The 27672-nt window shown below is 38.8% G+C and overlaps 2 protein-coding genes across 4 annotated transcripts in view; both read left to right on the top strand.

Annotated features, from left to right (window-relative positions):
- The first annotated feature begins 226 nt into the window (after positions 1–226).
- LOC131432397 (uncharacterized) lies at positions 227–1753 on the top strand. Its single transcript, XM_058598635.1, has 3 exons — positions 227–632; positions 707–915; positions 980–1753. Exons 1-3 carry the CDS (start codon positions 359–361, stop codon positions 1733–1735), a joined length of 1239 nt encoding a protein of 412 aa, XP_058454618.1. The 5' UTR covers positions 227–358; the 3' UTR covers positions 1736–1753.
- Positions 1754–22898: 21145 nt separating this feature from the next.
- LOC131427979 (zwei Ig domain protein zig-8-like) overlaps positions 22899–27672 on the top strand; it is a 530197-nt gene continuing 525423 nt past the window's right edge. Inside the window, exon 1 of one of the 3 annotated variants that reach the window (XM_058591597.1) lies at positions 22899–23834. The gene's annotated coding sequence lies outside the window, so the exon portion shown is untranslated. The remainder of the gene's footprint in view (positions 23835–27672) is intronic. The other 2 variants (XM_058591595.1, XM_058591596.1) reach the window with 2 other exon arrangements.

Here is a 27672-nt window from a genome sequence, read left to right as displayed (position 1 = left end):
TAGCTCACCAAAGCGCGCAAGTCTGTGTGTTTATTTTTTCGAAGGAAAACCACAATACCATTGAATTCGTTGTTCCCGTTTGCAAAACTATTTTCGGTTCTACGATCCGAACGGTTTCCCTATCAATTCCCCATTCCATTTGATGACCCATGGCTCATTGTAGTCGTAATCTTCAGCTGATAAGCCGCTTCGAATGCCCGGTTTACGGGTATTTCTCGCATCAACTCGGGACCAGTGTCCAACCGAAAGTGAGAGTGATCACATCGATCGGATCGGTTCGCTATTGTGCTCTGTTAGTGTTTTGTTTTGTTTTGTTTTGTTTTGATAGATTCGAGATAATCTGACACGACTGTTTGGCATGCTATCCGTTCTGGCAAGGCGAGGAATCGCACGAGAGAAATGCTACGGGGCTGTCCGGTTGGTAGCTCAGAGAGCTGCCTCCACCGAGAGGGAACCGAGCAAGACCGCTCTGTATGAATTCCATCAAAAACACGGTGGAAAACTTGTTGATTTTGCCGACTACTGGCTGCCCGTTCAGTACAGCGATCAAAGTATCATCAAGTCGCATCAATACACCCGGGAGTGTGGTTCGATTTTCGATGTGTCTCACATGCAGCAGACTTATCTGAGAGGTTTTTTTTTGGCTATTTGGCTGATAAGAGGTTAAGATGGGTCAATCTAAAGCAGCTTTTTCCGCTTCTTACAGGCAAGGATGTCATCAGCTGTTTCGAATCGGTTTGCACCGCCGACATCAAGGGACTGAAGAATGGCACCGGAACTCTAACCGTGTTTCCCAATTCCAAGGGTGGTATTTTGGATGATTTGATCGTGAACCGGGTCTCGGATGATACACTTTACGTCGTATCGAATGCATCACGAAAGCAAACGGATATGGCCGTTATAAACGATGCAGTGGTAAGTTTGCTCGTTTTAAACGAACTGTTTGTTTAGCTGAATCATCGAACAATTGAATTTACAGGCAGTTTTCAAAGCGAACAAAAAAGATGTTTCGGTGGAATTTCTTCCCAGCGACGAACAATCACTGCTGGCTGTTCAAGGACCAGCCGCAGTGGCAGCCGTGCAGAAGCTTTGCACCACCGACTTGTCCCGTTTGTTCTTCATGAACACCATCAGCGACACAATCGCCGGAGTGGAAAAGTGTCGCATCACTCGCTGCGGATACACGGGGGAGGACGGTCTCGAAATCTCAATCCCATCCGCCAGGGCCGTGGAAATCGCGTCCGCTTTGTTGGACTCGAAAGTTGGCAAACTAAAACTGGCTGGTCTCGGAGCCCGGGATTCGCTGCGAATAGAAGCGGGACTGTGTTTGTACGGAAACGATATCGACGAAACGACGACCCCGGTGGAGGCCGGTCTGCTCTGGTTGGTGGCTAAACAGCGCCGGGTGGAGAAAAACTTCCCCGGGTCGGATGTCATACTGAATCAAATCAAAAACGGAGTAACACGGCGTCGGGTTGGATTCCTGATGACCTCCGGTTCGGCGCCAGCACGGCAGCACGTGGAAATCTACGACAATGAGCAGCATAAAATAGGTGAAATCACCAGCGGCTGTCCCAGTCCTTGCTTGCAGCGGAATATCGCTATCGGCTATATTCAGGAAGTATCGAAAAAGGTAGGAACGGAAGTCATGCTCAAGGTTCGGGACAAATTTTATCACAGCCAGGTTGCCAAGATGCCCTTCGTGCCAACAAATTATTATCAACCACCGAAATAAAACGCATTTTTGATAATACGTCGCTTTGGTCTGTTTGTTTGTACGATGTCTTATCGCTTTAATTGAAACATTCCATGCAAAATGGCTTTTGGTTTGGAATCGCTCGGCTTGGTGTTCATTTCTAATCAGTGCTAGAAGTTGTTTTTCTAGGTCTGTCAGTAAATAAGATGTTTGTACAAGGGAAGCTCTGAGTCGGCTGTAAGTTTCTGTACTGGAGAAGAATAAGGCAATCAATTTCAACCTAAGTTTTTTCATATAATATTTTTTGCTGCATATCACTGACGGGACTCAATTACAAATATTGTACCGTTATAATGTGTTAAGTAAAGTGTTCAAATATGAGCTGAATGGTGCACTTACGATAACAGGAACGTCCAAAATGTTGATTGATTCATTGAATTGATCCATAACTGATTTCATTCTTATTTGTAAACTGTTTAGATTGTATTAGATTTAACAAACTCTATTTCAAGCAGAAGTTATTCAGATCACTTTTAGAATCTGGAGGTTATTATTGTGATAAATTCGGATTAGACGCCTCGTCGCTATAGTTGCCGAACTTCCAACGATACCGATGAGTTATGAGGTAGTGCTTGTTCTTCCAAGAACTACTTGGAGTATAGGTATCGCTAGTATCGGTACTGTATTTTACAGTATTGTACTGTATTTTTGACCCATATACTGCGTACTGTTTAATAACCTCAAATGTACTGTATTTTAATTTGACCTGAATTTTCACACTAAAATGTACTGTATTTTTCACACATAAAATAATACAGAATTTTAAATCTTCAACGCATCGAATTTTGATTTGTGGTAGTACAACACGTTAGAAAAAACAGTGACTATACACAGCGAATGTGAATGTGAATGTAAATACATGCAAATAACATTTTTTGCCTTTCTCTATAGAAAGGTATTAGAATTGCTTGAAAAACCGACTTTCGAACGGAGCCTCGGAGACCCATAGTGTTATATACCATTCGACTCAGTTCGTCGAGATCGGAAAATGTCTGTGTGTGTGTGTGTGTATGTGTGTGTGTGTATGTATGTGCACTTTTCGAAGATATTTGAACGCGCTCAATTTTCTCAGAGATGGCTGAACCGATTTGAACAAACTTGAGCTCGTTTGAAAGCTACTGTCGGGCCATTGATCAAGTTCGAAGATCAAATGGCTGTGACTTTTGGTTCCGGAGATATGATTGTATAAGTGACGTAACCGACAAAAATCGTGCTATTTGAACGCGCTCAATTTTCTCAGAGATGGCTGATCCGATTTTAACAAACTTGGGCTCGTTTGAAAGCTACTGTCGGGCCGTTGATCAAGTTCGAAGATCAAATGGTTGTGACTTTTGGTTCCGGAGATATGATTGTGTAAGTGACGTAACCAACAAAAATCGTGCTATTTGAACGCGCTCAATTTTCTCAGAGATGGCTGAACCGATTTTAACAAACTTGGGCTCGTTTGAAAGCTACTGTTGGACCATTGATCAAGTTCGAAGATCAAATGGCTGTGAGTTTTGGTTCCGGAGATATGATTGTATAAGTGACGTAACCGACAAAAAGCGTTGTATTTGAACTCGCTCAATTTCCTCAGAGATGGCTGATCCGATTTTAACAAACTTGGGCTCGTTTGAAAGCTACTGTTGGACCATTGATCAAGTTCGAAGATCAAATGGCTGTGACTTTTGGTTCCGGAGATTTGATTGTATAAGTGACGTAACCGACAAAAAGCGTCGTATTTGAACGCGCTCAATTTTCTCAGAGATGGCTGATCCGATTTTAACAAACTTGGGCTCGTTTGAAAGCTACTGTCAGGCCGTTGATCAAGCTCGAAGATCAAATGGTTGTGACTTTTGGTTCCAGATATATGATGGTATAAGTGACGTAACCGACAAAACACGTTGATTTTTACTGCTCTTATATATATAAGGGTGCCAAAATTTTGGAATCAACTCTATTTTCGTAAAGTTCTAGTGCTCAAAAGTTTAAGCACCTCGAAAAAAGTCTTCATGCAAAATTTGACCTAAATCGGACATGCTTAAGGGGTGCTGCCCGGTGGTAAAGGTTTGGCAATTTTCGATCTTGAAAAAGCACCATAGGGGGGAGTACATGAAATTTCCAAAATCCAAATCTTTTTTTGATGCCAAAACTCTTAAAACTGCCTAAAACATCGAAATTTAGTGTCATGTCGTAAAAATTTTTTTTTGAAAAAATCAACTTTCTGGGATTTTCATATTTTTTCTAAGTCCCAAAAAGTCGATTTTTTCAAAAAATTTTTTTTTCGAGATGACACTAAATCTCGACGTTTCATGCAATTCTAAGCCTTTTGGCATCAAAAATTTTTTTTCGATTTTGAAAATTTCATGTACTCCCCCCTATGGTGATTTTTCAAGAAATTTTCATATTTCACTAAGTGGACTAAGAAGGCTTTTTTTAGATTAGCATCACTGTTCTCATACAAATAGGCAACGCAAATGTCAAGCACTAGTTTGGAAAAATGATGCTGACTGTGTGACATAAACACTGAAGCATGCTTTTGTGAACTACTCGAATCAATCTGAATCAATTGGCGTCTAAAATTATTTTATAAATGTATGAAACATATTTTCATGAGACTGTTATGAAAGAAGAGAAAGGCATTATCACACCACTAGGTGGATTAAGAAGGGTTTTTATTAATCATTCTTGTTCAGAGCGCATCATAACAATTTAGCGAAATTTTTCTGATTAGGAAAAAGAAAAATGTCTCAACCAAGAAGAATCATACGCTTCTCAAAAATGGTAATGAATAATTTGTGCATTTTATAGGTTTTGTCAAATTTAAAAATAAATAAAATTGAGGTTATTTAAAGAAAATTATTTGATAATTATTTGTTTATAACGGTTTGTTTAGTCTTTTTAAGGCGTAGGGTCTTATTGAGCTAGTTTTACATTTGTTCAAGGAAAACAAATTTAAAAAATTATACGCGAACACAACTGTGTGATGAAAACCGTAAAAAAGTTACCGCAGAGACGGGACTCGAACCTGTAGCTGGCTTCTATCCGGGGAAATCATTTGACCAATTAAGCTTAGGAACTTCGCCCATTACCCAACACGATAAAACATACGAATTGTGGGCTGAAACAACTAGCGGAGGGGTTTCTATAGAGAAATAACTACAAATGAACGCCGTAGCGCCCGAGCGCAGCTGAACATACTCGGTTCTTTTGTTCAATTAGACTGTTTCTTCCTGTGTTTCTCATGCAGGATAGTTCAATTGGCAAATCGATTTACCCTGTTAAGAGCTAACTACGCGTTCGAGCACGTTTCTACGGTGGCGTTTTTCACGGTTCTCATTACATAATTGTATTCGCCTGTCATTTTTGCCTTTCTTTATAGAAATGTATGAGAATTGCTGGAAAAACCGACTTTTGAACGGAGCCTCGGAGACCCATAGTGTTATATACCATTCGACTCAGTTCGACGAGAATGAAAAATGTCTGTGTGTGTTTGTATGTGTGTGTATGTGTGTGTGTGCACTTTTCGAAGATATTTATACGCGCTCAATATTCTCAGAGATGACTGAACCGATTTTAACTTATGCTCGTTTGAAAGCTACTGTCGGGCCATTGATCAAGTTCAAATATCAAATGGCTGTGACTTTTGGTTCCGGAGATATGATTGTATAAGTGACGTAACCGATAAAACGCGTTGTATTTTTACGCGCTCAATTTTCTCAGTGATGGCTAAGCCGATTTGACCAAACCTAAACACGTTAAGGGTGCCAATATTTTAGGATCATCTCTAATTTCGTAAAGCGCTATTGTTCAAAAGTTTAAGCACATCGGAGAAAGTCCTCATGCAAAATTTGAGCTAAGTCGGACATGGGTTAGGGGTGCTGCCCAGCGGTTAAAGTTTGACAATTTTCGATCTTGAAAAAGCACTACAGAGGGGAGTACATGAAATTCCCGAAATCGAAAATTTTTTTTTTATGCCAAAAATCTTAAAATTGCATGAAACGTCGAGATTTAGTGTTATCTCAAAAAAAAAGTCCCAGAGTTAAAAAAAATTTTTTTATCGAGATGACACTAAATCTCGACGTTTAATGCAATTGTAAGACTTTTGGCATCAAATTTTTTTTTCAATTTCGAAAATTTCTTGTAAGATCTTCCAGCACAAGCATTGAAAAAATATTCATAAGCTGTTGATTGCTCGTGAAATCTTAAGAGCTGTTTTCACTGAAGTTCTTGGACTACGGAGAACATACCTGGAGTAGGTATAAATAGACAAGTAAGCAATGTAGCTCTAGAAATATGAACAGCACACAACAAAATAGACATTAGCTGTTCTAGTTCTAGCTGTGGCACAGTTTAGTCGATTAGATCACAAAAATTCAATATTGCAATTGTTGTTTCACGCCATGGTTGTTTCAACTAAAATGTTGTTGATTTAACTAATATATCTGTTGATTGTGTCATAACCATTCAGGTTAAAGGAATCGATATATTCGAATGCTGTCACTTGGCTGAGAACGAAGACAGCAAAACGTAAAACAAAATTTCCTCTTTATTTCACCAGATACTTTTCATGTTGTATATTTTCAATGGCAATTGAGCGTCATATTTGTCAGCCACGTAGTGGCCATTTCCTGTAAGTGAAAGTATGCAGATGAACATAAGAGTTAATTGTAATACAAGTTTTTCATGTACTGGATAGATATACAGTATAAATGTTTTAATCTCATCTGCGATTTCTGTATTTTCGAACAGTTCATATCAATGTTATTAACTACGCTTAACGCCTAAAAATTACTGCTGAAGTGGAGCGATGGTATTTGTATTTTCATGAAAGGGCACCTCTAGCATTGGGCTTATGACCTACATTCTTGAAAACGAAATCAGAAATGCTCTTCAGCGAGACATTCTGCAAGTGGAGTAAAAATTCTTTTATGCCCTGAGAAAATTTTGCTGGTTAATTCTATCTTCGGAATTATTATCTATTGTTGCATTTCTACATCATAGTGTTAAATCTATAAGCAGCGGCTTAGGCAACATTTCATAGTTTAAATTGTAAACGACTAGCTTCCACCCGAAGAGACTAACAGTAATACAATATGTATTGCAATAGGCAACTTAAGTTGAAATTACTGAATAGTTAGCGGAAATAACTGAGACAGTTGTTGCTTTCATGCATTCAAGTAACTTTGCTGGGAGTGTGTCAATGCTCAGTTGCACCAGTGACACCTTATTGAATGTCTTTGGTCAACTGTAACATTTCATTACTCGTTTGTGGTGCGTGTCGTGTGACAGTTTAATTAAAACCACAATCGCTTAATTGTACCAAATTTTAACCAATCAAATTTAGAAAAACAACTAACATTTTAGTTGTTCTGCAATCGCTGGCTTTTCCGTGTAGTTTTTGGATCTTGGAATATTTCTTAAGGGGTTTCCGTTGTCTCAGAATATACTCAGATGTTCCTAGATGCTTTTGCGTTTGAACGTGGTTAACATAGATGTTTTGTGATCAAAAGGAATTGGAAAAACTTTTTTTCGTGAAAAATTTGCAAAAGCGCTATGTTTTATTTATTTTACGCGAAATTTAATTTACGCACCCCCCGACTATGCGTGTATTTATCCAGTGTACTGTTACTTAAGTGAAAAACATGTTTTAATACACCTAGTAGTGTAATGATGTCTTTCTCGTATTACTCACATTTTCATAAATATCACTGGAGAAGTATTTCACAACATTTTATTTGAAACTTTAATGAAAACGAAAAAAATTTTGGGGGCATAATGTAATATAACATAACTAACGTATACTTTTCAATAAGTAAAATTTAGAATTTTCCGTTCATTGCTTCTGTTTTCTAAGTGACAAACACCCTCCACTCTCTAGTTTCGTAACTGGAAATCGGATCCGGACAAAATTTAATAGCAGCCTGTGGGACCATAAGACCTTTAATTTGAGCCTTAGTTTTTGAAATACACAGTCTTTGCTCAGCTCAAAGAGCCCCCCGGTTCAAAATGGTTTTAAGCCGGGGTAAAATAAATGATATCAAAAAATCTTAGTCTTGGTCCGTTTGAATTGTTTCGTTTCAGGCAATGTAAAAGTGAAATCCTAGGTGCAGTTCAATTACTTTTATTACCTACTGATTGAGTTTGACATTGACCTTTCAGTAATGGAAATAGAGCCGAAACCAGAGATAGTTTTTCTCGCACATTGTGAAACTTCAAACTACTCGCATACCAAGTTGTTGAAATGATTGAATGTGTCCAAATCAACTGTTATAAAAGCATTTGTGAGAATGTTTTTCGAAAGCCAGGAAGTTTCGATCGGAAAAAAATTGAATAGACGGGACTTTTCTATGGAATCCCAATATCTTCGTCTGTGGTGTCGCCTACAATCATGCAACGTCACAAAAAACATTGTTCGATTTTTCAAATACTGCTCAAATGATTCACTGTTAGTTTTTATCTGACATGATATCGTCAGACCGTGTATTTTGTTGGCCGTAAGTTGTAAATTATTACAGTTTTTTGTGACGTTCGAGTGTCGAGAACGTAAAAGGAAGGAAAGGAATAAAACATGTGAAATAGTCCGCACCAAATATTTAGTTACTTCCACTGAATTTCACTTTCGCATTTTAACAATCACTTCCGCAATTTCGTTCATATTGTAACTTGATGTTATTAATACATGAACGAATATTGTTATAGAAACAATGCTTGTTTTGATGCAAATAAAAATTAAACTGAAACTGACGGTGAACCGAGTTCGTCAAGAGGACCTATTCAAATGATACATGTGAAATCAGAGATCACTTTATCTTGAGTTTATCTTTGATACTATATGATACGGCATCTAAGGAGTGTATCGAAAAGTAGTTAGCAACATTGATTATTGAATCAAAAAGTGAAGAAAAACATATTTTGACATCAGTTTTCGATATATTGTAGAAAAATTATATTTTCATTCATTTCACTGATTATATTGAAGAAAATCCTAGTTTCTGTGAAACGCTGGCACTTTGGACTTGACATTCTTCATTAAATTCTGCACAGTTACTTTTGTGACTTTCCTGGTGGCAGCTGTCCAGTTTTTCTTTGAATTCCTGCATGTTTTGGGACACTGTACCTTCCTTCCGAAAGTGCCGCTTTACAATTGCCCAATACCTTTCAATTGGCCGAAGATCTGTCCTTTTCCACGAATTGTACATTATTTTTTGACAACCACTGTAGAACGGAGTTGGCGTAGTGGGCTGAAGCCAAATCCGACCAGAAGAGAGGAGGAGCCGTATGCTTTCTGTACAGTGGCAGCATTCTCTTCTTCAAACATTCTTCCTCGTACACCTTGGCGTGCGTGCCCTTCGTGAAGAAAATTGACGACCGCAAACCACAGGTACAAATTGCTTGCCAGACTAACACCTTCTGCCCAATCTTTTCCATAGTCACCGTGGTGTCAGCGTCGTACAGGTACACCGATTTCGTATGATATTGCGGTCTGAGCAGCGCTCGAGAGTCTTTCTTGGCGTAGGTTTCGTCGTCGATCAGGATGCATCCGCCTTTATTCTGTAGAATCCGGTTATACAGTTTTCGCGCTCGTGTTCTGGCCTGCACTTGCTGTACCAGGGTCTTTTTCGGCACCTTCTGTTTCTTGTACGTTTTCAGGGAGTTCCGAACTTTGATCCGTTGAATCATCCCGATGCTGGTGCTGAACTGCTTGGCCAAATCCCGCGTCGACGCTGATGGGTTTTTCCTGATTTACTCAACCACTTTTAGGTCCCGCCCGGGCTGGCTGGGACCCGTTTTCCTACCGAATCGGGGCAAATCCTTCATGGAAAGGGTCTTACCGAGCTTCTCGATAATATTTTTGACACTGGTGTGGTGCACTTTCACCCGTTTTGCAATTTCGTTGTACGTGACACCACTTTCTGAGCACCAAGTGTGAAAAATTTTCTTTCGCGTTTCCGGATCAATTCGACTCATCATTGAAACGATAAACCGTACCGAAGCCAATCGATTGTGCAGCTGTTATTGACATGTAAACAAAAATGTCACCGCAAAACACGCTGCAAAAAAAGCCATTTTAGAGTAACAACTGTTTGAATGTTGTTTCAGAATACAGTTAAATGTGCCAAATCTATCAACGAATCACTGAGATACAAGCGCTTCAAATTAGGTCCGAAAATCAATAGCTAATTGGTATTTAATATACTCAAGTGAGCACGGTGCAGCAGAGAGAAAATCGCATCCACACACCGCATATAGTGCCAAAGCGAACGGACTTACTCAGGTAACCAAAAATCACATACACTAAAACCTCAATTTACGCGAACTTCATTTACGCGCCTTTTTTACGCGTTTTATTTAAAATAACGCAATTTTTTATTCCATTAACGCGATGAACGCGTAAAAAAGTTTTTGCATGATGAAGGAAATACAGAACAATCCAGAACAATCCTATATGTTTCAGTGAGTTGAATTATATAAAATGTACATTACGGAATTGTTTCATAGAATCTATTGAAGATCGGGGGAATGCAAGAATTCTCTGGAAAAAAGGAATCACTATTTGAACGCGTGGCCGGTGACTTTTGCATAACTTTTTAGTGCGGTATGTTGTGTCTGGGAAAGTTCTTGTCCATCCAAAACCTTCTTGGAATATAGGCCTAGAGGTCTATCTACAAAACCGATGACATTAGTGAGTTTCTTTTTTGTGGTTCATACTCGTGGTATCATATTCAATTAGTTGGATCATTGTGATGAGTTATGAGGTAGTGCTTGTTCATCCAAAAACTACTTGGAGTATAGGCCTTAAGATTTACCAGCGTGACCCAGAGAACTATCACGATCCTTATATACGGTTCATGTTCGTGATACTACATGCAAATCATTTGCTTATGGTGAATATTTTAGGTCATCCAAAAACTGCCTGGAGTTCAGGCCTTAAGATCTATCAGCACAAAGAACTGCGTCAATGAACTCGGCCCATACTCGTGATGCTACATGCAATTAATAAGCCTATTGTGAATGAACTATACCATCCAAAACCTATCTGCAGCTCAGACTGAAAGATCTACCAAAACAACAAAGTGCATTAAAAAAACTTACTTCTCACATTCCATACTCACGATTCACTGAAGTTCTTCGATGACTGAAAATCTTCCTGAAACAGATCAATAGACAAGTAAGCAATATGTAGCTCCATGACTATGAGCAGCTTTGAAAAACTATACAAAACTATACAAAAGCTGCAGATTGTTTGTGTAGATCTTAAGACATCTTTTCACTGAAGTTCTTGGATGACTGTGAAAATTCCTGGATCAAATCAAAATAGGCAAGTACGTACTATGTAGCTCCACGGTTATGATCAGCATTGAAAAAATATACATAAGTTGTTGAATGCTCGTGAAGATCTTAAGACCTATTTTCACTTAAGTTCTTGGACTACTAAGACCATACCTGGAACAGCCATAAATAGACAAATAAGCAATGTGTATATCTAAAAATATGAACAGCAAACAAAAAATAGATAATACCGTTGTAGTTCATGCTGTGTCACAGCGTTGTCTCTAGGGACAATATTCCAAGTAATTCTTGGATCTTGAAATATCTCTTACGGATTTCCGTAATCACAGAATATGCTCAGATGGTCCTGTATGCTTTTCCGTATGAGCGTAGTTGAATTTTTTGTATTATTTATTCTGAAAACGAATGGTATTGAAAAAACCTTTTTTTGCCAAAAAATTGAAATAACGCGATGTTTTACTTAATTTAAGCGAAATTTAATTTACGCACCCCCAGCACTTTGCGCGTAAATTGAGGATCCAGGATCAGGATACTAATGCCGCATTATTACAGCAAATAATCGTTAATTGGCAATTTAATCGCTCTTAAAAAAGTTAGGGACGAGTTTGAAAAAATATACGACTATTCATAGATAATTGGGGTGCATTCTGAAAGCTGAATTCGGATTCTTTTACAATAGATGAGCTTCCAAAAGATATAGAGAATGTTTGGTGCTCATAAAATGCTATTTTACTGTGCTTACTGGTGCCACCTGGGTAACTTTCAGTGATATGACATCGCTAGTTAAACTACCTACCTTGCTCACAGAGAAGCATTAACAATGCAGAAAAATATGACACAATATTTATTTGTAGATTCCGCTTTCTGAGAAAGTTCGTACTTTGCAGAGCGGTATTTTTTATACCTCCCTAAACCGATCGAATCAGAACTGCTACTGAATAAAATATAAGGTGTGAACCAACGATCAAAATCGTCGGCCATGTTAGAGAGATATAGAGGATGACATCATTGTGGCAATCTGTGATTGGCTCGTGAAAGCGTTAATAGAATTTCTACAGAATCCGATTATGCATCGGATTTCCGGAGACCCATAGTGTTATATACCATTTAACTCAGCTCGACGAGATTGGAAAATGTCTGTTTGTATATGTAATATATTTTAAATATTCACCCAAAACTTTTGACGAGTTTAGAACAGCCGAACTACCGAACATTCTCATTCCACTGATATATCTGCACAAATAAACATTTGTTCACAGCAGTACCTACAGGTATCAGTGCGATGAAATGTTATTTTTACTGAAAAAATCCACTACCGGGGTTTGAACAGCTGAGATCGATAATTCAATTTAAGTGTGTATTTTTCACCGCTTAATTTTCTCGGAGACGCCTGGACCGATTTTCACAAAGTTTGGCTTACTTTTGAAAGCTTCCAAGGAATTCTGCTGTAGCCTGTATCTGAAACCATAAGCATTCTATCTGTCTTAATTTAAGTGATCATCAAGCATAGAGTCGTGTCATTTACAGAAGAAAAAAATGTGACCGAACCGGATGACATGAATACGAATAAATTGGATGAAGTTTCTTTAATGTTAGAGAACCCGAATTCTGGTTCTGAAATTCAGGAACTGATTTTTGGAGCCAAATGTTAGAATCGAATTCTGAAACCTAATTTTGATTATTGATTCCGGAGCTGAACTCTAAACCTGAATCCGGGAACTTAATTCTAAAACTGATTGTTGAACCGATCACTGAACCTGTGTTCTGCAACTGAATCCAAGTATGCGATTCTGGTTCGACACTGAACTCTGAACCTGAATTCTAGCACAAAACTATGGTCATGAACCTGAATTTTAGCTTCATTCCAGGATTCAGTTTTCAAATTTGGATCCAAAATTCAGCTATGAAATTCAGTTCTAGAATCCAGAATGCGGAATGCGGAATGCGGAACTTAGTTTGGGACCGAATTCTAAATTCAGATCCTGGATTCGGGTATGTATTTTAGAGTCGAACACTGGAAATACAATTGAATTTTGGGTCTAAATTCTGGTCCTGTATTTCGGTCTTAAGTTCCAGAACTGAAACTGAATTCCGGATAGCTACTTTGGAATTGAATTCTGCCCTCAACTTAAGTACCGGGATTCAATATACAAATTCTTTTTTCTAAAATTTTGTTTCAAAGTCCTGATCTACAATCAAGATTCTGAACTCAATTCATGTTCCAATACCCAGGCTTAGAGTTCTGGAATTTGGCTTTAGTTTCAGAACTCTGCAACTCGAATCTAGCCTTGGGTTCTGAAACTTAATTTTTATACCTTGAAGTCAACAAACGCATTCAAACCAATACAAAAAAAAACAATAAAAAAAAACAAGAAAAGTTTTCTTATTGAAGTCAATTATACCTTCACTAAACTTATTATTTTCACTGCCAATTTGCATATTTCAACGGATAAGTAATTCTAACAGTACTTTAGTGAACACTTATAGCCCAAAAAAGGACTGATTTGTGGAATTTTCACGGCCGTTGTTCACTCTTCGAAGCATTTTGCTCTAATGCAAAATGACTAGCAGTTGGATGACGCCATCGCTCTTGTTTGAAGCCAATTTCGCACTGCGAATGATTCGCAACGGAACTGCTTCCTGTGTGGATTAATTCAATACCGTAACAATTTTTGTGCAGGGATTTCCTCGCGAAACAGCAACACACTAAGTTTTGATGTTGAATATTCCATTTCAGATTTGCCTATTTGAACGAACTAGTATAATGTTACACGTAATTCATTTCTGGCGATGCACTAAAATGTTCAGCTAAAAAAAAAACAATAAAAAAAACAAGAAAAGTTTTCTTATTGAAGTCAATTATACCTTCACTAAACTTATTATTTTCACTGCCAATTTGCATATTTCAACGGATAAGTAATTCTAACAGTACTTTAGTGAACACTTATAGCCCAAAAAAGGACTGATTTGTGGAATTTTCACGGCCGTTGTTCACTCTTCGAAGCATTTTGCTCTAATGCAAAATGACTAGCAGTTGGATGACGCCATCGCTCTTGTTTGAAGCCAATCTCGCACTGCGAATGATTCGCAACGGAACTGCTTCCTGTGTGGATTAATTCAATACCGTAACAATTTTTGTGCAGGGATTTCCTCGCGAAACAGCAACACACTAAGTTTTGATGTTGAATATTCCATTTCAGATTTGCCTATTTGAACGAACTAGTATAATGTTACACGTAATTCATTTCTGGCGATGCACTAAAATGTTCATTTTCACTTCGAATTTGCATATTCCAACAGATGAAGACTGTCCCAGAAAGTATGGACGCACTGCTGTAAATAATTCACAAGTGTTAGATATTCAAATTTTATTCGATATACTGATAATATTAGACTACAACAACAGAATATTATTCTAAACATTTGCTACTTAGCCATTGTAGACTAGCTGGCGCACCTTCTTGCGAACGTTCCTCATTCCTTGGCGACAAGTTTTGACACTTTTCTTCAATCTTTTCCGAACTGTTGAATGGTTTCGGCCGCCGAGACATGTTTCCTAAGATGTGCCTTCGTTAATGCCCAAAATGCCTCAATTGGTCGAAGTTGTGGGCAATTTGGTGGATTCATGTCTTTGGGGATGAAAGTGACATTTTTGGTAGTATACCATTCTACCTTCGATTTCGAGTAGTGGCAAGAAGCAAGATCTAGCGAGAAGACAACAGGATCCTTGTGGCTTCGAATCATGGAGAGAAGTCGTTTTTGTAAACATTCCTTGATGTATATTTCGCTGTTCATTGAAACAGTGGTGATGAAGGATTTCGAAATCTTACCGCAGCTACAAATTGCTTGCCAGACCATAGCTTTCTTACCAAATTTTTCGACTTCAATCGATGTCTCGGACTGGTTTAATATTTGCCCTTCTCGCACCGTATAATATTGTGGTCCCGGCAAGGATCTGTAATCGAGTTTCACGTAGGTTTCTTTTTTTTTTTTCATAAATACGTTTATTTCATAGGCAATATACATAAGTTTTTCTTCGCCGTGGCATCCACAATACATAGTAGTTTAAACCTAATACATTTCGAATATCATATTAGTATGTTGGTACTCATTAGTTAATCTAAACACTGTTTTTATCAAGCGAGTTGCTATTTTAATTACATTAAATAAAATACATTTATTTTGTACATGATCTTATAACTATTTCAGGATTGTTTGTATCAGTTCACCACTTATATTCAATATCCTATAGTTGGCTATTGGTTGAACTCATGGAAGAGAAAACAGTTTAACATAAAATAAAATTTAAATTGGAACTCCAATGGATTTAATGAAATGATAAAGAAGTTTCATGTATGGAAGGTCACGACAAGCAAGAATGTCGCGAACTGGGACATTGGATAGTCTACCTTGGGTACGCAAGGAATTTATTAGTTGAGATCTGACATCACGAAACTCCACGCATGTCCAAACAACATGGTCAATATCGCGGTAACCTTCGCCGCAAGCACAACGATTAGTCTCGGAAAGTCCAATTCGAAGGAGATGTGCATCTAACGTGTAGTGATTGGACATGAGTCTGGACATCACACGAATGAAATCTCTACTCACATCCAGTCCCCTGAACCATGCCTTTGTCGATATTTTAGGAATAATTGAGTGCATCCACCGACCCAGATCATCTTTATCCCAAGAAGCTTGCCAGCTGGCAAGTGTTCTTTGGCGAGACGCGCTATAGAATTCGTTGAAAGCAATCGGTCTCTCATAAATTTCACCCTCAATAGCACCACGTTTGGCTAAAATATCGGCTCTTTCATTGCCTGGAATGGAGCAATGAGCCGGAACCCAAACTATTGTGATTAGATAATTATTATTCAATATGTCGTTCAGACACTGTTTTATTTTACCCAAGAAAAACGGTTCATTTTTGCCAGCAGCGTTTGAGCGAATGGCTTCAATTGCACTCAGACTATCTGTGAAGAGGAAATAATGGTTTGGAGATAATGTGACGATTACATTCAAGCTATAATGAACTGCTGCTAACTCTGCTATATAAACAGATGCAGGTTCTTGAAGCTTGAATGAGGCCGAAACATTATTGTTGAACATACCAAACCCTGTCGCTTCTTCCATTCGCGATCCGTCCGTGTAAAACATTTTCTCAGAGTTAATATGCCTGAACTTACTTGAAAATATTTTTGGGATTTCCATAGAGCGTAGGTGGTCCGGGATTCCACGCACTTCGCGCTGCATGGATGTGTCGAAAAATAAAGTTGAGTCAGGTACATTTAGGAGGCTGACACGGATAGGAATATATCTTGAAGGGTTGATTTCCTGTGACATATGGTTAAAATATACTGTCATGAATTTTGTTTGAGATCGAAGCTCGACTAGTCGTTCGAAATTATTAATTACCATGGGATTCAGCACATCACATCTTATTAGCAGGCGTGATGAAAGCTCCCAAAATCGATCTTTTAATGGAAGAACTCCCGCCAGAACTTCAAGACTCATTGTATGTGTCGAATGCATGCAGCCTAAAGCAATTCGCAAACAACGGTACTGAATTCGCTCAAGTTTGATAATATGAGAATTTGCAGCGGAACGAAAACAAACGCATCCATATTCCATCACTGAAAGTATCGTTGTCTGATACAATTTTATTAGATCTTGCGGATGAGCACCCCACCAAGACCCTGTTATTGTTCGAAGAAAATTTACTCTTTGTTGGCATTTCGTTATCAGATACCTAATGTGTCCTCCCCACGTGCATTTGGAATCAAACCACACCCCGAGGTATTTGAAAGTCAAAACCTGTTCGATTATTCTTCCCATCATATGAAGCTGAAGTTGCGCGGGATCATGCTTTTTTGAAAAGACGACCAGCTCTGTTTTCTCCGCAGAGAATTCGATACCAAGATGAACAGCCCAAACGGACAATTTATCTAAGGTATCTTGCAATGGTTTTTGCAGATCAATAGCTTTGGATCCAGTAACTGAAACCACGCCATCATCTGCCAATTGTCTTAGTGTACATGGGGTTACTAGACAGCTGTCAATGTCATTCACGTAAAAATTATAGAGGAGCGGACTGAGGCATGAGCCTTGCGGGAGACCCATGTAGCTAATTCTGATTGTTGCCAAATCGCCATGTGAAAAATGCATGCGTTTCTCTGACAAAAGGTTGTGCAAATAATTATTTATAACCGCTGGGAGTCCATGTTGGTGGAGCTTGTCTGAAAGAACATCAATGGAAACTGAATCAAATGCTCCTTTAATGTCTAAAAATACAGATGCCATTTGTTGCTTTTGAGCGAAGGCAATTTGGATGTCAGACGAAAGTAATGCAAGGCAATCATTCGTCCCTTTATTTCTACGGAAGCCAAACTGAGTGTCTGACAACAAACCGTTCGTCTCGACCCAAGTGTCGAGACGTCGTAGAATAATTTTTTCGAACAATTTTCTGATGCAGGACAACATCGCAATGGGTCTATATGAGTTGTGATTGGAAGCTGGTTTCCCCGGCTTTTGAATGGCGATAACTTTCACTTGTCTCCAGTCAGGTGGAACAATATTTTGCTCAAGAAACTTGTTGAACAATTCCAACAAACGTCTTTTTGCGAGGTCGGGCAGATTCTTCACCAAGTTGAATTTAATTCTGTCCAATCCAGGAGCGTTATTGTTACAAGACATGAGTGCTATGGAAAATTCCATCATTGAAAAGGGGCTATCAATGGAATCATCATTTGAAGAAGACTCCCTAACAATGCTATGCGTAGGAACGGAATCTGGACAAACTTTCCTCGCAAAATCAAATATCCATCGATTCGAGTACTCCTCACTCTCATTTCCTACGTTACGATTCCTCATTCGTCTGGCCGTATTCCAAAGAGTGCTCATTGAGGTTTCTCTTGACAAACCTTCCACAAAATGTCTCCAATAGCTGCATTTCTTAACCCGAAGTATGTTCTTGTACTTGGTTTCTAAAACCAAGAATTTTTCAAAATTCTGAGGAGTTCCTCCTCCTCGTTTTAAAAACGTCTTGAAAGCATTTTGTTTCGCGTGTTTAGCATCTGAGCACTCTTTGTCCCACCAAGGATTTGGAGGTCTTCTGTTAGACGATGGACCAAGAAATCGTTTGGTTTGGGCTTGTTCTGCGGCCTCCAGAATCGAACAAACGAGGAAGTCATATTCTTCAAGTGGGGGAAGCTCTTCCATTGAAGTTAAGACACTTGAAATATTACTTTGGTATTTAATCCAGTCAATATTTTTTGTCAAATCATATGGAATATTAACTGAATTAGCAATGCCTTTGTTACTGCTAATTGAGATGATGATTGGTAAATGATCGCTACCATGTAAATCAGGAAATACTTTCCAGGTGCAATCTAGTCGAATTGAAGTCGAACAAAGAGATAAATCTAATGCACTTGGACGTGCAGGAGGTCTTGGGATCCGTGTCATGCTACCCATATTTAGTACCGTCATGCTAAAATTGTCGCAAATATTATATATTAGAGATGATCTGCTATCATTGTAAACGGAACCCCACATCATTCCGTGCGAATTGAAATCTCCTAAAATCAAACGTGGAGCAGGAAGGGCTTCGACAATTTCATTAAGCTGTCGTTGTCCAACTTGAGCTCTTGGAGGAATATATACCGAAGCAATGCAAATGTCCTTTCCTTTAATGTTTATTTGACAAGCAACAACTTCTATACTAGAAGTCGAAGGAATGTTTAATCTATAAAAGGAATAACATTTCTTAATTCCTAAAAGCACTCCACCATACGGGGAGTCTCTGTCGAGACGTATAATGTTAAAGTCATTAAAATTTAAGGCTAAGTTTGATGTAAGCCATGTTTCGCACAAAGCAAATACATCACATTTTTGACTATGCAACAAAACTTTAAATGAATCAAGTTTTGGCATGATGCTTCGACAATTCCACTGCAGGACAGTGATTGAATCATTTGCGGCGGATGATAAATTATCCATCAAATGATACAAAACCTGAAAGAGCTGGCCATTGAGCTGAAAACTGTTTCAAAAAAGTTCTAGCTATTGGAAGGAATGCTGTTATGATGGTCTTTAGAGGTTCAGAAATATTGAATGCAGCGAAAATCCATTCTACAATTTCCGAAAATTTCAGTAATCCTGTTGGTGAATGTGAAATGGAGCCCACTGGATTATTGTCTTTTCTTGAGCTAGTTCCTGGATTGGTTTGTGAATTTGACAAACCAGGAGGCACAGTTTTTGGTTTTAAATTTGGCTTTTTAGCTTTAACACGGGGATCTTTTTTTGAAGGTATAATTTTAGGTGTCTTTTTTGGTATTTTGTGGTTTGTTAATCTCCTCTTAACAGACCCTTGAGGAGTGACAAACGAGGTATCTTCACTATTTCCGTCAGAGTCAGATTCCTCTGGCTCCGCAAGATTTGAAAAACCGTTTTCGGTTTCCAAAGGGGAGACATGTATGACCGTTTTGAGCATTTCTGCATATGTGCGCTTAGACCGTGCTTTTAAAGAAAGCTTCATTTTGTCTTTACGCAGCTTAAATGCAGCGCACACTGAAAGATCATCATGAGGGCTTTCCCCACAATAAACACATTTTTCAACATCTTTATCGCAAAGATTATCCTTATGAGGCCCTTGACATTTGATACATTTGGACTTATTACTACAGTAAGTAGCTGTATGTCCGAATTTTTTACAGTTCGTGCAATTCATAACATGCGGTACGAAAAGCCGAACAGGAAGACGAATTTTATCGATATAGACATGGCTAGGCAATGCAGATCCGGCAAATGTTACGCGAAACGAATCTGAGGGACGATAAGACTTTTTTCCATCGACAATAGATGCTGAGTACAATTGTTTGCACTCGAGTATCTTAACTCCCTCAAGCATGGAGTTTTTAAAACGGCCAACTCCATTTTTAAGTAAATCATCTGCTGTCAGACTTGCTTCAGTCACAACACCGTCAATTTCTACCTCCTTCGATGGAATGTAAACTCGATATTCAATAGCAAATAATTTACAGGTTACAATATCGTTTGCCTGTTTCAAGTCGTTAACTACAACTCGAATTTTATCTCTATTAACCTTACAGATTTCTTTAACTTCAGAGAAATGTGATGTCAAATCCTTTGTAATTTGCATCAAGTTTAAAATCTTTTCTTTTTTTCGAAGATAGACTATCCATGGCCCAGTGGTACCCTGTGGATAATGTTTAGCCCTCGGAGTATTTAAACTTTTACTAGTATCCGGAATCGGATTCGGATGATCTTCCATGAGATCATCCATTACATTAAATTTTTTTTGTAAATTAATAATACCAAAATAAAAACTTATGTTTAGTAAAATTTCAGATATAAGAAATAAAAAATAAATTAAATTAAATCTACCTTGTAGCTGATGTCTCTGTTCCTTTATCGTGAAGAACGACGTGAAGCTCTTCCAACGATTTCCAATTGGCAGTCTTTTGCTGTTTCCAATTGGCAGTCTTCTGTCGTTTACTGCTATCTCAGTTGCTCTGCCGTCGTTGTGAACACCACTGCACTTGCTGTACCTGACCCCAGGTACAGTGCTTTTGCTCTTGGTGGCGATCAAATGCGATGCTTGCAGTGTAGCACCTCGCGATATATGCCGTCTCTTTTGATCCTACGCAGCGTACAAATTCTGGTACCTGGTAGATCAGCACTGGGTTGCTTTAGCACCTCTGTGCCTTTGCACCCCTTCGTCTTCGCACCTTTATGCGATGGCACCTCTGTGACTCGTCACTTCTATGCTCTCGCACCTCTGTGTCTCTACACCTCTGTGCGTATGAACGGGATGGCCTTCGTTGCTAGCTTTCCAGTCGGGAAACGCCCCGAATATTGCGTTTGCTATGGGCAGTTTAACTACCTGAAGCTTAGAATTGTCTCGGTAGCAGCCGTTAACTCACGAGCCAGTACAATCGAAACACAACCTCTTCGCTTGAATGGTTTTTACTGAATGACACGTAGGTTTCGTCGTCCATGATTATGCAGTTCAAATTTCCAGCAAGAATCGTATTGTATAGCTTTCGAACCCTCGGTCTGATCGATGCTTCTTGTTTCGAACTACGTTTGGGTTGTTTCTGCTTCTTGTAGGTTCGAAGATTCAAACGTTCTTTAGCACGAAGAACATTTGACTTCGAAGTGCCCACTTTTTTGGCCACATCCCGAGTTGAAACCTTCCTTCTTTTGCTCGAACGGCTTCAGTATACGTTTATCCAACTAAGGGTTAGCAGGACCTTTTTTTCGACCCGTTTTCGGTTTATGTTCAAAGGTGTTATCCTCACCGAACTTCCTGATTGCATTTCGCACGGCTTTTTCACTTACTCCTTTCATTTTTGCTATCTTTCTCAGTGACAGTCCGCGTTCGGTGCACCATTTGTACACAATTTTTCGACGTTGTCCTGCTGAAAGTCCACGCATTTCGAAACAAACTAATGAAAACGAATAAACAACTGCACGAGTGGTTAGTGAAGAGTGTAAACAACAGGACGCAGCCATAAATTTTTTTAGTTATATATCTTAAAAACGACTGCATTTAGGAAAAAGTTCTCTATGGGCTCATTTTCATTGTATACGAAAACCTCTTTTTCAGAAGTTGGTTCTTAAAATAAGATAACTTTATGTGTGTTTTTGGTTGTAAATTAAGAGTTAGGTGTAACGAGTTAACGTCAAAATAAGTACTCGTAAACGAAGGTTGGGTGAATTGGATTTACTGTTTTCTGTACGTCATCCTGCAATTCAGGGAAATTGGCAATTTTCATCGGGCAGTATTTCATATGAACGTAAGTGTGTTGCATTCGGTTTGGAAATCAAATATAAAAGGGAGGGTATATTTTTGTCACATACACACACAAACATTTTGCAATCTCGACGAACTGATTCAAATTGTATATGACATTCGGCCCAGTTTAATGTGTTATTACGTTTCGTTCTAGTGAAAACAAGTAAAACTGGATATGTGCAACTAGCACACTTCGGGGACCATTTTTAATTGCTAAATTTCCACGACCAGTAAACCGAAATTTGTTTCGTTCAAGAAGTTAGTTTGGACGCTTCGGTACAAGCGCTCAAAGAGTTTCACAAATAGCATTCAATGCATTTGCAATCACTAGGTGGTGTTAACAGTTTAACATGAACTGCTAATGCACTGATGAGTGGGAAACGAAACGTAAAAACAAGCATCATTTAATGTTTTAAGAAATTCTAGAAAAAAAACCATTGACAAAATTTTTACGTATCGTATTCAACTGAATTCATCTCATGCTCTGACTAAAACGAGACAATTCAATCAATTCCGAGAAACTGCTACAGCTTGCATAAACAAAGCCAGTATGACATCCGCTTTTCATACCCCGCCGAACAATACGAAGGTTCCACAAAACAGGATAACACAAAATAAAATACCACAATCGTACAGGACACTCGCAGTCATCTTCGCATTCCTCGACGCTCCATCCCGGTACTGCAATTCATCCACAGCCTGCAGGTTTGTTTACTTCTGCTGCATACAAGGTCGTAAATAGAAATAACCGACAAGCACGCGTTCCCTTCTATTCCAGTCGTTATCCCGCATGAATGAGTGAGTGCCGGGCCGTCAAGTCTTCGAAGCCGCCCGTTAGTCGAAGACAGCCGCTTTCCAGTGCCAGCATGGGTATCCTGTTCGGGTTGTCTTCGGGGATTTCCAATGCATTCGTTGTTCGTTCGTAACAGCCGATTGAATGGGAGCGCCCAGTCACTCATTACCACCCACTCGCCATCGACAACGACGACGACGACGACGACGACTACTGGAACCTACTTCAGCCAGCTGGGCTAAGCGAGCGGTCCACGGTCACAGCCGCCCTCGTTACCAGCTGAGGACAGTCTTGTCGTAACTTTCAACCCGAGTGCGGTGTTACGTATTCCGGTGCTGCCAGTCAGTCTGTCTGTCTGTGGTCGGGCGATTCCCGGCGTACCGTTTTTTTTGTGTGTGAGGTGATCGGAAAAAGGCACCTTTCTGCGGCACCTTGATTACGGCAATTCATGCTAGGTTAGGTTTGGTTGCGGAAAGTTCGAAGGAAATGTCACCTAATGGGATGCTGAGTAAATTACGTTTGAGAAATAAGCCGTTGTTCGAATAGTGTTCGTATGCTAGTTTTCAGTTGGTGACGACCTCCTAACAAGGAACGGTCCTGCTGGCGCGAAACATCTCCAACGTCCAAGTACCAATTTAATTAAAACTACATCCCGGGGAAAGTTTTGTATTCGCAGTGGGAGTCAACCGGAATACGCTGTGTAAGTTTTACGTGTTTGCACTGGGTGAGAAATCGAAGGGACGCGAGTTTTCAATTGTGAAGTAAAAGTTTCCACAATAGTGAACCACCCCGCCCATCCGCTCTAACGGAGGGGATTCGTCAGTTCCTTCCGTCTTCCGAGGAATACGACGATGGTGTGAAGATAACCTCCAATACCGTCGTTGAACAGGTGTAACCACATGGAAGGGAAAACCGATTTCCCGGACAATGAGTGCTAGTGGTTCGTGAAGACACAGTGCCATGAAACCGTCCTGCAGTGCAGTTCAGTGGTCTAACGAGACTAAGTGGTATTAGTCTGACAAAAAGATGTAACATACAATTGTGATGATAAGACCTATTTCAAACCGGATTAAAAGCTACACTCGAAGTGGGTCGACAGACATCGGATTCCGGGGACGGCGCTTCGAATTCATTCGACAAACTTTCCCTGCAATAGGATCGGTATCCCCCTGAGGAGTGAGATGAAGTAAAAGGTAAAGTCCAACTGTGGAACTGTGGAAGTCGGGGGCGCTGCATGCTTGGGTTGTATCGATTTCCCCTTTGTTCTGTCGGCTTTCGGAAGACACCGGGAGATCCGGTGGTGATGGTCTAACCGGATAATATTTTAATGGAATTAAAACTTGATGAGCCTACCGTAATGGTGATTTCATTACAATTGGAAAACTGTCTTGTCGGTTTTCAGGTGGAGGGAGATGCTTTGAGAGATCCTTTGGGAAGAGTATTGTATGACCGAATACGGTCGCGCTATGGAACGTTACTGTTAGAACTAATGTATGCCACAAAAAACTTTTTGTGGGTTAGGAATAAACTTTGGATGCTAACTTTCATGTCAAAAAGGGAATGAGTTATGTCCATATAAAATGCAGGCAAATTTTATGCAAATCTTTGAGAAATAAATCGAGAGCTGTCCCAACAAAATTTTCAACTACGTTCAAGTCAAATTTAATAGCATCAAGTTTCCGTCACAAATCCATTCTAATGACTATGTAGTTGAAACTGGTATCGGAATCTGCAATTTATTTCCCAAGTTCTTCCGTCATGTATATACTATCGAGAAATACTTCTCATTTATACAGGAATATCCGATCGAAATTACAGTAAAACAACTTTCGGAGGAAGTTGTGTTGAACTTAAGCACTAAAGAAGCTGGATCTATCAAAAAGTGACGGTTTTGACCAGGTGCTTTAAAAAAATTGTAAAAAATTTATCCATTCAATTGCTATATCTTTTCAACATGTCCCTAAAATACGCATTGTTCGCAAAAATTAACATGATTTTTCAGCACGCATTAAAAATTAACACAAATAATCAACACGCTTTTTTGTTCAAAAAACCATTACATCGAAAGGCGAAACGCGAAGAAATCGAAACTAATGTTGTTTTCGCTTGATGCCAAACCTAACCCAGTTTCCACCCTAACTGCTGTCAAACCGTTTGTTTGAAGTCAGTTTCGAACCTAGTTTCAACTTTGTTGAACTGAAAATCGAGTCAGTTTCCAACCTGGTTTTTAAATCAGTTTTACTCAAACCCCCGTTGCTAAGTGCGAAATCAACACAGTTTCGTGGAAAGTGTTTGTTTGATGAAACTACCCTGGGTCAGTTTCAGTTTTCTCAAGCGAAAACGACATAAATATGTACTTTACGTACAAACCAAAAACCCCTAAATGTTCATTACATCTAATTTACTAGAGTTTGTGACACTCTGCATTGGAATACCATTGCTTCCATTCAAACTACAACAAATTTGTAAATAATACAATCTTTTAAAATGGCTGAAATCGTATCCTTTGTATCGCACCCTCTCATATATGAATTTTACTTTCTGAGTATGTAAACTTTGTCAAAAAGCATCACTTTGCATACTTTGTTTTTCCAAAACATATCTAGCCTTTGGAAAAGGGCTAAACTTTTTTAACCACTTTTCTTTACGTTTCGTCTTAAACTCGTCAGTGCAGAACAGTTCCAATTGAACTACCGAGTGCTAACTTGAACAACTAAACTTGAACCACTAAGCAGACGTAAAGTTAATGCTATTTGCAAAACACTTAAATGTCTTTACCGACGTGCCGAAAAAAAAACGTTTCGGCTTACGGTTTTTTTAACCAATTTTTTCAGATAGCTATTGTCGAAAAATGACAAATCCTACAAGAAAGTGTTCTATTAGTAGTTTTCACAATATAATTTGAATTTATGAGTAAAATAACAGAAAACAATCCCTATTGAATCCTACACTGAAAAAAAATTGACTTAAAAATTTAAAATCGATATTCGAGAACCAATGTTTGATTATGATAAAATTTTGTCCCAAGATAGTTGATTATGTGTTCCCTACCAATCGTACTTGCATCTCAAGATGGGTATTTTGAAGGAAAAAAGGTGGAAGGGGTAATGTCAGAGTCATAACCGGATGACGTGAAAACGAACAAAATGGATTATCAAACGGGTCAGTGAACCTGTGCTCTGCATCTGAATTTGGGAACTGTACTCTGGACCTGGATTCTGTAGCTGAATTTTAGTTCGGTTCAGATTTCAGCTTTAAAATTTGGATCCAGAAGTGAGCTCCGAAATTACAAATCCGGAGCTTAGTTAAAAAAAACCTTAGATTCTAGTTCCTGCCTTCAGTTACACTGCTTGAATTGTAAAACTTGAGTATTGGAACCAAATTATAAAGCTGCATTCTGGAACTGAATTCTGAACCTGGATTCTGGAATGCATTTTGGAATTGAATTCTAGAAAGACAACAGACTATTGGATCTGAATTTTGATCCTAGATTCTAGTCTGAAGTTCCAGAACTTCAAACTCAGAACTCAGTTTCAGAATCGTGAACCTGATTTAAAAATCTGAATTCCGGACAAAAATTTAAGACCCGAATTCCGGTCTGAATCTCTATTTGAGTTCTTGAATTCGGTTTCAAAATTCAGATCCAAGCCGATCATTTCCGAAATTTAGTTCTCGTGTCCAGGTCTAGAATCACAATACAGATCTCAGTTTCATTATTCTTGACGTTTCGTCTTCAGCTCGTCAGTGCAGAGCAGTTCAAATTGAACTGCTTACTGCAAAAACTTAGACATTTTAATTTGAACCCTTAAGCAGACGTAAAGTTAGCGCTATTTGCGAAACACTTTTTTATATTGCGCCGAAGTGCAATATATTTTCTGACGTCCCGAAGGAAACGAATAGGCGACTGAACTGGCCGACCACAGATTTTGGTTATTTGGGGGTTTGGTTAAAAGCCGTTTTTGTGCATTGGGCACATAACCGATTTCACTATTCTTTACGTTCGTGGTTGGCCAGTTCAGTCGCCTATTCGTTTCCTTCGGGACGGCAGAAAATACATTGCACTTCGGCGCAATATAGAAAAGTGTTTCGCAAATAGCGCTAACATTACGTCTGCTAAGCTGTTCAAATTGAGCTGTTTAGGTTTTTGCAGTAAGCAGCTCTGCACTGACGAGTCGAAGACGAAACGTAAAGAATAATGAAATGGGTTATGTGCCCAAAGCACGAAAACGGCTTTTAGCCAAACCCCCCAAAATAGTCTCAGTTTCAGCTTTCGGTTCCAAAATCCTAATTCAGAATCAAGTTCTAAAAATCGGGTTCAGCTGCAGAATTATGTTTAGAATAAAATTTTTGAATATTTGTGTTTATCTTGTACTACTGAAAATTTTATCACAAACCAAGTAAAAATCACGATCCAAAATTTATCAACTTATGCTAAATTTTGAAAAGGCACCCCAAAGTAAAGTAAGTCGTATTCATGTCACCAATTTCTCAAATGTAAATGTAGATGTTATGCTCATTAAAATATCTGATACCACTTGCATATCCTGAAGTCAGCGTAACACATTCAACCAAACACACAAAAGACCCAATTAAAAACTCCGATAAAAGTGCGTAAAAAAAAAAACTCCGATTTGCTATTACCAAAGAAGAAAAAAAATATTGGTTCTGGAAATTCTACCTCAAAACCGTCGTCGCGACGAGCAGGTACGAGTAAGACAAACAGGCGTCATGAGTTTTGCTTCTTATACTTGTCAATACCAATTGTCACACATTTCAAGAAACTTTAATTTTGATTTATTTGTGTTTATATCATACAACTAAAAATTTCATCATGAATTTTCAATGGCATGTAGCAAAAATTATGTTGATACGTTAGATACAACGAGAGATATTCACGATCAAAAACTTATCACCCTCTCAGATGGTTAATTAAAAAAAAAACCCATAGTAAAGTAAATCGTTTTCATGACAAAACGTTTCTTTAACAAATGCTATTTCTTGTACAAATTGATTTTTTTATTCACTGTCTTT

The sequence above is a fragment of the Malaya genurostris genome, chromosome 2 (assembly GCF_030247185.1).
Source record: "Malaya genurostris strain Urasoe2022 chromosome 2, Malgen_1.1, whole genome shotgun sequence".
Classification (NCBI taxonomy): Eukaryota; Metazoa; Arthropoda; class Insecta; order Diptera; family Culicidae; genus Malaya; species Malaya genurostris.
The sequence above is the reverse complement of the archived record's forward strand: the minus strand, read 5'-3'. Positions and strand labels throughout refer to the sequence as shown.

Excerpts from the sequence above, each read along its gene's own strand:
- LOC131432397 (XM_058598635.1), top strand. The coding sequence starts at position 359 with ATGCTATCCGTTCTGGCAAGGCGAGGAATCGCACGAGAGAAATGCTAC. Across the intron at positions 633-706 it reads GCAGCAGACTTATCTGAGAG|GCAAGGATGTCATCAGCTGT; the intron begins GTTTTTTTTTGG and ends CGCTTCTTACAG. Across the intron at positions 916-979 it reads CCGTTATAAACGATGCAGTG|GCAGTTTTCAAAGCGAACAA; the intron begins GTAAGTTTGCTC and ends TTGAATTTACAG.